The sequence below is a fragment of the Monoraphidium neglectum genome (assembly GCF_000611645.1).
Source record: "Monoraphidium neglectum strain SAG 48.87 unplaced genomic scaffold scaffold00281, whole genome shotgun sequence".
Classification (NCBI taxonomy): domain Eukaryota; kingdom Viridiplantae; phylum Chlorophyta; class Chlorophyceae; order Sphaeropleales; family Selenastraceae; genus Monoraphidium; species Monoraphidium neglectum.
The window spans coordinates 20,162-31,907 of record NW_014013347.1 but is presented as its reverse complement, the minus strand read 5'-3'; the positions used below and the strand labels follow the sequence as shown (position 1 = coordinate 31,907).

General features: G+C 63.9%; 1 protein-coding gene across 1 annotated transcript in view; it reads right to left on the bottom strand.

The window, feature by feature from the left end:
• The window catches only part of MNEG_2478 (UDP-glucose:glycoprotein glucosyltransferase), a gene marked incomplete at both ends in the record, with an annotated part of 11,300 nt that extends 1,160 nt beyond the window's left edge, over positions 1–10,140 (bottom strand). Inside the window, 26 exons of the mRNA XM_014049049.1 lie at positions 325–402; positions 858–961; positions 1,120–1,269; positions 1,555–1,636; positions 1,890–2,010; positions 2,346–2,986; positions 3,340–3,497; positions 3,732–3,878; positions 4,152–4,266; positions 4,511–4,644; positions 4,932–5,159; positions 5,473–5,587; positions 5,730–5,776; positions 5,877–5,963; positions 6,196–6,345; positions 6,554–6,636; positions 6,801–6,954; positions 7,159–7,248; positions 7,559–7,661; positions 7,916–8,075; positions 8,298–8,346; positions 8,601–8,749; positions 8,916–9,096; positions 9,358–9,447; positions 9,652–9,789; positions 10,087–10,140. Of these exons, the coding sequence (XP_013904503.1) occupies positions 325–402; positions 858–961; positions 1,120–1,269; positions 1,555–1,636; positions 1,890–2,010; positions 2,346–2,986; positions 3,340–3,497; positions 3,732–3,878; positions 4,152–4,266; positions 4,511–4,644; positions 4,932–5,159; positions 5,473–5,587; positions 5,730–5,776; positions 5,877–5,963; positions 6,196–6,345; positions 6,554–6,636; positions 6,801–6,954; positions 7,159–7,248; positions 7,559–7,661; positions 7,916–8,075; positions 8,298–8,346; positions 8,601–8,749; positions 8,916–9,096; positions 9,358–9,447; positions 9,652–9,789; positions 10,087–10,140 (3,608 nt within the window). The remainder of the gene's footprint in view (positions 1–324; positions 403–857; positions 962–1,119; positions 1,270–1,554; positions 1,637–1,889; positions 2,011–2,345; positions 2,987–3,339; positions 3,498–3,731; positions 3,879–4,151; positions 4,267–4,510; positions 4,645–4,931; positions 5,160–5,472; positions 5,588–5,729; positions 5,777–5,876; positions 5,964–6,195; positions 6,346–6,553; positions 6,637–6,800; positions 6,955–7,158; positions 7,249–7,558; positions 7,662–7,915; positions 8,076–8,297; positions 8,347–8,600; positions 8,750–8,915; positions 9,097–9,357; positions 9,448–9,651; positions 9,790–10,086) is intronic.
• Between the last annotated feature and the right edge of the window lie 1,606 nt (positions 10,141–11,746).

Below are 11,746 nucleotides of genomic sequence, written 5' to 3'. Positions count from 1 at the left end.
GGGGGGGGGGGGGACGGTGGTGGCCCCGGGAGGCAGGGATGGGGTTGAGTGGGGAGTTGGGCGTTTGCGCGGGCAATACATGGTGCACTGGAAAAGAGGTGCGAGGAGTCTCGATGCAGTGGAGCAGGACGGCGCATGGTGCGGGGTTGGGAGACTCGACTCTCAACCCTGCACGCCGCAGTGCACACAAACGGTGGGTACCAGGCATAAGAAGCAACGATGAGCCAGGTTTAGGGAGCTGTGCGCCCCCATGCGTCAAATCATGTCGAATCGCATGGGGCCGGGGCCTCGGGGAGGGGGGGGGGGCGGACGGCGATGCCTCACCTCGGGAAGTAGACCGAGGGCGCTCCCGGCAGGCCCAGGTCGCCGCCCTCGTCCCTCGTGAACTCTGGCAGGGCGTACCTGGCAGACACAAGGTGTTGAGGGTGGGTTGGGGGGTGGAGGTCCGAGGAAGCCAAGGGCGGAATGCTGCGGGCGGAGGTGGAGAGGCCCCGCAACCCCTCCGGCTGCGTAGCAAGGGGTGGGGGTGGAGGCAGCTCCTGGCGGCTGCCTGGCTGCACGAGGCGGGGAGAGAGTCCCTGATGGCACCTGATACCGCCTCGATGCACACCCGACGCACACCGCCTGCACAAGCGCATCGCTGGGCCGCCACAGGAGCCCCCACAGCCAGCAGTCAGCTGCCAAGCTGACGGCGGCGATTTGCCCCAGCATAGCCGCCTCTTACCCGACTTCTCAAGGCAATGCTACTGCGTTCTTTCACCCCAAATACATTTTCAGACAGGCGTCACTTGTAGATGCTTCATATGCTCCTCTTAATTCCGCCCCGAACAACACCGGAACCTGCCACCGGCCCCAACCTGTAGAAGCTCTTGAGGGGCATGTCTGACAGGTCCAGGCGCGGGTTGAGGTGCAGCTTGATGGACACCGCATCCCCCAGGACCTCCTTCACAAACGACAGCACCTGGAGCAACGGAAGGTGGGTGGTCACGAGGGCCACGGGGCTCAGTGTGTGTGTGTGAGCATGTGTGTGCAAATGTGTGTGTATGTGTGTTTTGCAACAAGCTGGTGCGGAGCCGTGAGCGTGTGCAAATGGGAAGACGCTGCTGCCGCGCGTTGCACAGAGGTTCGTGGAGCCCGGCAGGCAGGACGGGGCGCGTGGGGACTCGCGGGCGGGCGGGCGCGCGCGGGGGCCCGCGCCTGGCTCATGCGCTGCGCCTCGCGGGTGAGGGGGTTGGTGATGGCCACCATCTGGAGGAACGTCTCCGCGTTCTGAAGGGGAGCGCGGGTGGGGTTGGAGTGGGTGGCGTTGAAGGGGGCGCGGGGTAAGGTCATCGGGTGACGAGGGGGGGTTGGAATAGCTGGGTTGTGCTGGGTGCGAGACGGGGGCGGGGTACAAAGTAGGCATGTGCGGTCGTGGTGGTGCAGATGACACGGTCGAATAAAGCGCGAGAGAGCCGTGCACGCCTTGGCCAGACTCTCTCCTGCGCACTCCCCTGCCTGCCGTGGTGTTGCGCACGCCAGGGACGGCCTGGCATGGGTGTGGCCCTGGCTCACCTCCTTTGTGCCTGCCTCTATGGCCTTGCCCTGCAGCATGCCCATGACCTCCGTGATGCGCTTGGCCTGCAGGGATCCGAACCTGGGGGCGCAGTCAGGGCGCGGTCAAACGCAGTCAAACACTGTCAAAACATTGTGGAATGCAGCTGGGGACGCTGCAAACATGCAAGCTTGTAACAGGCAAGTGCTAGCAAGGAAGCACATCGCATGCACTAGTGGCCACGCAAACGAGGCCTGCCATTAAAACCAAGGATGCGCAGGCAGCCCTCCCCCAATTTGCGGTGCTGTGCTGCGTCGCTGCAGGCGCCGGCATTACCTTGACAAACGCCCCTCACCTGCTGTCGGGGTAGACCTGCGCGCCCACCGCGCTGGCTGCCACAAGTGCTGCGTCATTCAATTTCGAAGGGGTCATGTAGCCATTCGCCTTGGCCTTGACTGTCTTGGCGATGGCGGAGCCTGTTTGTGGTTTGCGCCCAGGGAATGGGTGATGAATCCGTGAGCGGTGTGCGCGCGCAGGCATGCAGCAAACTGGTCGGCGCTGTCACACAGCAAAGCGTGGCGCTGCGCGGACTGCACAGTGGTAGAACAACTGCAGCCAGACGCAATGGAAGGCACGCTGCCCCTCACAACCTCCCCCTACCAGGCTGTCGCAACTCGCAATCGCAGAGAAGCCCCGAAAGAGCTCGCCCTGCTGCTACCGCTGCACCTTCACAACAATGTTGAAGCCCACCAAGCTGACTCCGGCGACATCCTCAAAGCGCAACCCAAACCCCTGGATGACTCGAGCTCACCGGCCTGTATGTCCTGAGCGTACATCTGCATCAGCCCAAAGTCCTCAGCTGTCAGCCCCGTCAGCGCCCCCACCCCGCCGCCGCCGCCCGCCGCGCCGCCGCCGGCCCGCGGGCTCCAGTCGGGTATGACGCGCCCGTTAGTAATCACAACCGCCGCGCCGGCCTCCACGCCCAGCGGCCCGCGGGCGAGCTGGGTCATGAGCGCCACGTCGCTGGCGGCTGCCTCTAGCATGTACGAGTCGATGCTGCCACCCATCAGCTCGATGACATCAGCGTTGGCAGCTTCCTCCTCGAGGGCTCTGGCTTCCTTGGCCAGCGCGAGCAGCTTCCCAGCCAGCTCCGCCTCGCCCGGCGCGGCCGAGAGCGGCGCCGCCGCCAGCGCCGCCCCGGCCTCCGACCACAGCAGCTGCCGCAGCAGCTTGAGCAGCTTCCCGTCGGCGGCGTCCTCGCCTGCGGCGGCGTACGCGCGCAGCGCGCGCGCCGCCACCGCGTCCAAAGCGGTGGCGGCGCTGGTGGCGCCAGCAGCCCCTGGCTTCGACGCCGCGGGCGCCAAAATCAGGGCAACCCGCGCCTGGCGCGCCTCGTCGTCGTCGTCTACCCCCACAAGGCGGTCCAGCGCCGCGGCGGCCAGTGCCCGGCCCCTGGCGCGAAGAGCGGCGCATTTGCGAGGGCGGGGCAACGGACGGCGTCGGTGCGCGGGCGGGCGCGGCGGGCGAGCACGCGCGTGGCACTTGGCACTGCCGCAAATGGCAGGCACTGGCCTTTCCCAGCTCCCCGGCCTTCGTATGCCCTTCCTGACTGGATACGATCGCACACAGTAGCAGAGGTGCAGCCCTCAAAGGCCTCAAATACACACGCACGCTGCGCGCGCACACGAGTAGATGCACACAACAAGAGTTAAGCAGCCGCGACACCCATCGCACCCCCTCACTCCCCCTCCGACGCACAAGCGCGCATTGCCGCTTCCCCACCACATTCATGACCGGACGCCCACCTGGGTGCCGCCAGGTCTACCACAACCCAATGCGTGGTCGCATGCACCTTGCCCGGCCCCCATGGCGCGGACGCCCCCTTCCCAGACGACTTCTTTGGCGCATACAGGTAGCTGAGCGCCGCCGCTCCAGGGTGCTTCACAGCCGCAAACAGCGGGAGCTGCGCGCGGGGCCGAGCGCGTGTTGGTTGGTTTGCGGCACAGGCGCTGCTCAAGAGCGGAATGGATGACTTGCAGCAACTCTCACATTTCCTGCTAGGCGCAGCGATCAGGTGCCGGTGAGTCACCCGTGGTGACCGCATGCGTCGAAAGACAGAGCTTGCCCCAATCAAATGCACACACATGCGCGCACACACACAGACACGAAGACACTCACAGACACCCCCACGCCCTACCTTGAGCGCGCCGCCCTCCTCGCCCTCTCCCTCGTCGTCGCCGGCTCCGAGGACCGCGGGGTTCCAGCGGCGCACGCTGGTGACGAGGTCCATGATGGAGGGCAGGAGCGGCTCCTCGTCGCTGATACGGCCGTAGTAGATTTGCTCCTGACGGCGGGGCGATTACCGCATGTGTGTGTGTGTGTGTGTGTATATTAGTCGTGCAGATACTGTGGATCTGTGCTACATCGCACTGCTGCAGTCATTGTCTTGGCCATACGTACAGAAATTACGTGGACGGATGTGTGGAGCTACGCAGAAGTGCAGTGCATAGCTGACCGCACTGAGGCACATGCCGCAAGCACCTAACCTACCTCCCCCCTCACTTGCACGAATGCACGTGTACACACACGCACACACAACACACACATACACGCACACCTGCAGGAACTGATGCTCCTGCGCCAGCATGAACGACACCTCGCGGTCAACATCGCGCCAGTCCGTCAAACCCTCCGGCAGCGCCTGCAGCGCACCGTTGACCCAGACGACCGACCTGTACAGCGGGGCAAGGCGCGCAGCAGCCGAGCGAGTGAGGCTAGTCAATGCACCAAAAAACATAGGAATCTTGGAAGGAGCGTGTGCGGGGTCAGCAGAGCGTCTGAAGCGGGGTCAGCAGAGGCAGACAGCCGCCAGGATGCGCAAGACTTCAAGCAAGGCAGCAGGCCGCCCTACTTGCTGCACACGCACAGAGGCAGCTGCGTGGATGTGATGCCTCAGGCCCCCAAGTCGCCCCACACCTGCCCATCTGCGCGAGGCCCTTGCGCAGCGCAAAGGCGGAGAGCTCAGCCAGCGCCATGCCGGCCTCGCTGCTGTACCCGGCCCCCTGCTGCAGGTCGGCCCACGCGTCTGACGGCGCCTTCTTTGCAGCAACCTGGGAGCCGTGCGCGAACGCGGACGGCCGGTTGTGGGCGTGTGCTGTGATTGGGCCCAGGTGCAGGGTTCGCGGGGCTCGAGGCGATTAGTCAGGATTGCCTGTGATACGCGACGGCAGATGCCTGGGGCGCTGCCCGCATCACACAAGAGCAGGCGCGCCTCCGCAGGTTTCGACAAAGCTGCTCACTCGCTCATGGAAAGGGGCGGCACCCTGCAAGGCAACCCCGTGCGTGGAGGCGCCCGCACCCTCTGCCCCCATGCCCCACTCGCCGCACTCTGCCGCACCTTGCCCTTTTTGGTGTCGGCCCACTTCGCTGCGTCCCCCCATGCTCCCTCAAATGCCGCTTGCAGCGGGGGCTCGGAGGGTGCCTTCTTCGCCTTGGCCTTTGCGCCCTTGGGTCCCTCGGCCGTCACGGCCGCGAAGCGCTCCCAGAACTCGAGGGCAGCGGGGCCGCCAAACGTGGTGCGAAGGGTGATGGATGCGCGCGCAAAGCGCTCCTGCTCGCTCATGTCCTGTTTGAGGGGCGTGAGTCAGGAAGCGTGTGCGTGCCAATGCGTGTATACGCGAGTGTGCATGCACGTGTGAGCACACTCGCGCATCAGCAAGGGCGAGGGACAGGGGATGCAAGAGAGACAGAGACAGGGAGAGGGTATGTGCATTTGTGTATGTTTATGTGTGTGTATGGGTGTGCGTGCTTGCACTAGTGTCCATGAATGACGCACATGCGAGCGCGTGCCGCTGGCGGCGGTATGACCATCCAAAAAGCAGATGGCACCGAGGCGAACAAGATATGGCAGCCCGGCGCACAGCCTCGCGCCCGCGCACCTTCCACGACGGCGGGTCCGCCACGGATGCGGCACCTGGACCGGCCCGTGCGGCGGCCGCCCTTACCAGGGCCTCGGGCACCAGCGGCAGCAGCGCCAGGCGGATGGGCAGCATCCTGTCCCAACAGTGTTGTTTGTGATTGGCGCCGACGTTTAGAGGACACCCTTTCTGGTTGCTGACTGATGGTGAACATCACCCAGGAGTCGTGCTGCTGTGTCAGCCCGGTGCACCAACAGACGACCCTGGTGCAGACCCACAAGATGAGGAGATGACGTGTACCCGAGGACACCGCAATCTCGGGCCCCTGATCACAAGACCAGCACGCTTGCACACGGATCATTCCACACATGCTTTGAGAGCACGGGCGCTCGCCTCTGGTGCGTCCTTGCAAAGAGGCGCCCCACGGCCAGGCCCTGGGGTGATGTCGGGTCCCCAATGTAGATCACGTTGAATGCGTTGACGCCCATGGCGCGCAGGCGGCCGGGGAACATCTGCGGGTGTTGAAGTGTGTGGGCGGCGGCGGAGGGCAGGACGACGAATGGAGGTGAGGGGGACGCATGGTGCGACTTCAAGGGCAGAGGAGGCAACGTTGTAACCAGCATGCAAACACTGCTCAGCACCCGGGCTTCTGTGCGGTTGTCCAAGACGCAACCCTGTGATTTGAAAACAACTCTGCACCCTGCCGGGCAAATGCAAAGCTTAATTGTACACATCCCCACCTACCTGCAGGAGCCCGTCTATGGAGTTGCCCGTGTACTTCATGCGCTTGTCCTTCTCCGGGTTGTTGAGCCACGGCAGCTTCGCGTAGGGCGCCAGGTCCAGGCGCGTTTCGCTGACACTGTCTGAGGAGTCCTCGGCACGCTCCCCTAGGACCTGGTGCGTGTGTTTGTGTGTTTGTGCGCGTACATGAGTCGCGTGCGCTTGTTTGTGTGTGTGTGTGTGTGTGTGCGTGTGTGTGTGTGTGTTGTGCGCGCGTGTTCATGTGCGCGTTCGCTCGTGCATGTGCATGCACGCGTGCGTGCCCGCGTGTACGCGCCCTACACAGGTTCCTGCAGCCGAGCAAACCACCCAAGCCGCTCACCGCCAGAGCGTGCTGCGGGAACAGGCCGCACTCCTGCAGCTGCCCCACCATCCGCAGCTCAATGCGGAGCCGGTCCAGGAACCCTGCACCAAAACCAACCACACATGCGGGCGTCAGCCAGGAGAACCATCGGACACAATGAATGCCGCGCCTCACGGCGCCGCAGCGCCTGCCCCTGGCTCGGCACCAACGCGCGGGCAGCCCCATGCGGCGGAGCGCGGCCAGCCCCTCCCCGGGGACCGCGCACCATACAGCTCAAAGTTTGTGACCTCCACGAGCATGCCGTTCAGCATCAGGATGTTGGCGCCGGGGCTGACCGTGCGCTGGTTCGCGGCCACCGTGCGGCGCAGGCTCGGGGGCACGGACTGCCGCGTCAGGCTGGAGACGATGTTGGGGAAGCTCTGGGGGTGTCGGCGGTTGGGTGGGTATGTCGTAACGACCATGGCGGGGCGCAGAGTGAGGCGCACGATCCTACTCAAGTCATGCAGGGCGTACTGAAAAAAACGCCTGCAGCAGCAGGCCCGACGACCGGGCAGCCCGTGTTTGGGTGGGATGCCCTTCACCGCAAGAACGCGGCCCTCGCGCCGCTGCCGTCGGCGCCGCACCTGGGACAGCTCCTGCAGCAGCGCCAGGGGGTCGCTGGACTGCGAGATTCGCGAGGTGGCCTGCAGCCCCGCATCCTTCAGGTCCCACACCTGGGTCACCGGATGATGGTTCAGCGAGGGATTCAGTTTTCAGTATTTGGGCTTGGTTGACGAGGGGCCGAGCAGCGCAAGAGTTGCAAGCTTAGCAATGCCAGCAAGGTGCGATCAAGGCCGACTGGGTAGCCCGCCTGCTTTGCCCCGGTCAACAAGACAGCGGCGCTGGGCGGCCGAGGCTACGTGCGGTTGTGAGGGGTCGTGCGTGCTGTGCATGCCAGAGGGCATGCCGGGGCGTGGCGCGAGGGCGAGCCGACCAGCACGGCGGCTGCAACGCCAACGCAGCAGCGGCTGCAGCAGTGCTAACGCTCGCCTTGATGGCGTCGTCGTCCTCGCCGGCCATGAGGGCGTCCCTGAAGGTCAGCAGCTCCTGGCGCAGCTCGGGGCGCCGCTTGACCAGAACATCAAACCTGGGGCCCACCCGCGATGCGGCGCGCGCTTTTGCCGCGCCGCCAACCATCAGCCAGTTCGCTGGTTCTCCATTTGCACGCACTCCAGAAAGCCTGCCTGCCCAACACTCTCTGTGCGGCTGACGTATGGACGAGCGCCAGCACGGCCACGCAGGCGCCGCACCCTCCGCCCTCACTCCTGCGGCCCCGCCAGCCTACCCCAGCCACGCAGGCGCCCCACCCTGTAGGTCGTCATGACTTCATCACCCCCTCACCTGAATCCCTTGACCTCCCCCAGGCTCGCGTCGTCAGCAAGAGCCGCGTCCTCTGCCGCCGGCGCCTTGTCGTCGCCGTTGCTCGCGCCCGCCCCCTCCTTCTTCTTGTCGTCCATTGCCGAGTACTCCATGTTCTTGAGGACCGCCTCCACGCCATAGCCTGAGAGAGGGGGCGGCAGGCATTGCTGAGATGAGTGCCAGCGTGGCGGTCCAAGGTTGTTGGCGGTCAGGAGAGTCCCGGGCCGGACGGGCAGCGCCACTGTTGGCCGGGACATCGCAACAGGGCTGGTGGCAGGACAAATGGTGCTGCATGGGCGCTGCGCTTCGAAGTGCCGTGCAGGCGCCGCTTGGGTGCTGGGCACAGGCAGCAGCTACCCCGCACCTGGCAGGACGAGCTGCTCCTCCGTCCCTGTCAGCAGGCAGTCAGCAGCCTGCAGACGGGCGAGGGGAAGTAATGGGTTGCTGCGGCAACATGCAACACGTCTTCCAAACAAAGCTCATACTTTTAAGGCGGGGACCCAGCGACTCAACCTCCCTGATTCCCCAAACACATGTACGACTCGTGTGGCCCGCCACCACTGCGCGCAAAGGTGAGGGACAGTGGTTGCCTGCAATTTTTGAGCCGCCAGAAGCAAACATGGCTCCAGGCTAGAGCCATGGTCTTCCCCTGCCAACACAATCCCACCTCCGTGGCCCTGCAAGCATCCGTCAGCAGCGGTCTGTGCGCATAAACCACGGGCCCGGCCGCCCTGTCAGCCGCCGCGCGTATGACGCCGCTCATGCGCTCGAAGCACTCGGTGCCCGGCGGCCCGTACAGGATCGCAACAGTGGCGCCTGCCAAGCGCAGGGAGGAGGGGTGGGGAGGCGTCTGCATGGCGCTCAACAGGTCAAAGGTACAGCAACTCATGAAAGGCTTGCCGCCCAAGCAATCTGGCACAACGCATGCATGCACGCATGGCCCACAGCGCCACCGGCGCCGCGTGTCCCGCGCCGGCCGCACCAGGCGCGTCCTTGTGCTGCGGGTTATAGACGTGGTCAAAATCGTGCAGCTGCGTGGAGTTGACCGCGGCGCCGGCGGTCGTGCCGCCCGTTGCGGTTTGCTTCAAGGAAGCTTCCAAGACATCCAAGTCCTCCGCACGAATCACGTGGCCGCCGACATTGGCAAAGCAGCACTCTGACGCCTGCGGGCCGTGGCGCGCGTGCAGCAGGGGCGTCGCAAGAGGCCTTTGCCGGGGGCGCCAAGAGGTTTGACGGCCGCCGCAAGGCGCACGGCCGCCAGAGTCACACGCAATTGCAAGGGTGCGGTACGAACCCCGGTCAGCAGCTGACTCAATCACGCTGCCATTGCACATGAGTGTGGTGCCGGGGCGGGCAATCCGAGACGCCGCACTCAGCAGACGTGTAGGAAACAGGTTCTGTGACCGGTGAAGCGGCCGGCTCACCACCATGTCTGGGTGTAGCTGCCCCGCCAGCTGCCGGAACAGCTCCAGCCGCGCGCTGTACTGCCGCACGCCCAGTGCGACCGGCAACAGCTGGGCGGGCCAAGGCAGGAGTGGGCGGGGATGGCATTTATAATGGCTGGAAGCCCGAAGCTGGTGTGCTAGACGTTGGGCGACATGTGCTGCTGCAGCTTTCCCTCCCCATAAACACACGGACGCTGTTGCTACATCACCAGCAGTGTGCTTTTGAGGCATCGGCCACAGTGCCCTCAACAAGTGCACACATGTGCCACCCACCGCTGCAACGGGCGGCAGTACGAGCGGTGCCGCCTGGGAGATGGCGAAGCGCCAGCACTCGGCCGGCGTCGCTGGGTCCCGCTCCAGGATGGTCAGCCCCTCGATGAACGTCCAGTAGCGGTCGATGCTCTCGTCCGCCTGGAGCCAGGGGACGTGCGGAGGCGCCGCAGAAATGTGACGAGGCACCAGCCGGCTCGAGGGGGCGAGGTGGTGGGGAGGTCATGGTGTGCGAAAAGCATGCCGCGGTTTGTCTCTTGCAAGCACATGTCGTGTCGTGGTCTTAGACATGTGGTGGCCATGCATTGGTCTTATACATGTGGCGGCACAAAACGGGCGTTTGCTGGCAAGCAAGCGCAGGACTCTGCATGGCAGTGCGGCTTCTGCTGGGTGCGGCGCGGCAGGCAGTGCGTTTGTGCGGCCAGGCGGGCACCGCACCAAGAACTCTGCTGCCTCCAGCAGGTACGGCGTTCCTTGCCAGCGCGCGCGCATGGTGATACTGGCTCCTTTTTGAGAGCCATGAGCGGCCAATGGTCCTGCCAAAAGCAGGCCCGATACTAGAAGGAATCCGATCATCCTTAGCGATGATCCTAGCTATTCACAGTTGTTCAGGCACATACATGATGCCACTTCCAGTCACAGGATGTACAAAAAGCCTCTAGATCACTGCTTCAAACACGTAACGATCTGATGAGCGATGAGAAGGGTCGCACGTTCAAAAGCCTAATCAGACAGATCAAGACACAGCGTGTACGGATGCACTGCAGCACTCAAGTGCGCCGCGAATAACATGCGTCTGGTGCAGTGCTGGTCTGGTGCAGTGCTGGTCTGGTGGTGACCAGCGGCACTTTGAACTTTGCACCCGCCCATCTACACACCCAAGGATCCCCCAACAGTCATGCAATATTGCATGCGACTGCAACCTGCTGGCGGCGCATCGTCACAACAACTCGGGGCTACATGGAAGGTCAAGAAATTCTTGTGCTAGACTGAACAGACTGTTGGTGCATCAGCTCGTGCAAGATGCTCCAAACAACAGTGTGGGCATGGAGGGTGTGAGTGCATTACATGACTGTTGATGTGACACACGTCATGTTTTAAACATCGTGTGCAGCCCATGATGTTGTTGGCTCAAGCGACACGCTGTGTACGCGTGGGGAGGAAAGCGGGGCTGGGTGGGTGGGTCGCTAGGTGCGATTATGGCAGTGCCGAGCGTCGTGGTGTGATTGGGAGTTTGGCTATTTGCGGTGTAGAGCCCGATTGGTGCAGCGCTGCCCTGGCTACAGGTCACATGGTTGCTGGTGGGCCAGGTCCAAGAAACCTCAAGGAGCTCGCTGTGGCACCAAAAGCAGCATGAGCGACACGTGTAGATCGGGCGACGGGCAGTCGCAGCGGAAATTGCGAGCTGCAAGTATCACTCCAAGCGCTAAGCGTACTCGATTATACATGCAAACATTATAACTTGCCATGAAGATCGCGCGTGTGCAGTTTGACTGACCGGTGCGCAATGCATTCGTTCCTCGCCGATGAGGCCGATGAACTCATCGCCAGGATTGAGGCCAGTGGAAGCAGCGGATTCTTGGACCTGCAGGCCCAGCTGGAGGTCGCTGGGCAGCTCCGTGCCGGCAGCGGCGAGCGTTCTGCTACTGCTGCTGCAAGCTCTCCAGCTGCGAGCTCACACACGGCGAATATGACTGCGGCCTGCTCGGCAGCATTGAAGCTTGGGTCGTTTCAGAGCTTCTACCGCGGCCGCGTGATGCAGCGTATTGCGGCACGGTCCATGCAAACACAGCGACTGGGGCAGCGGTACGCATCTAGCGGCGGCCTGCAGCTGTGGCCGCAACTCACGTCGGACGCTGGCGCCCATCAGCTGCGCGCACACGCCGCAACAGACCCCGGAGTTGTGAAGGGCGGCAGCTGCATCTTTGAGCCAGGAAGCTTCGGGGCATATGTGATGGCTCAGCGTGCACAGCGCGCTGCCCAGCACAGCCAGCAGCATGCCGCAGGCCTCATGGAGCAGCAGCGGGGCAACGGCGAGGTGCTGAATGCCTCATGGTCCATGCAACAGCAGCAGCAGCAGCAGCAGCAGCAGCAGCAG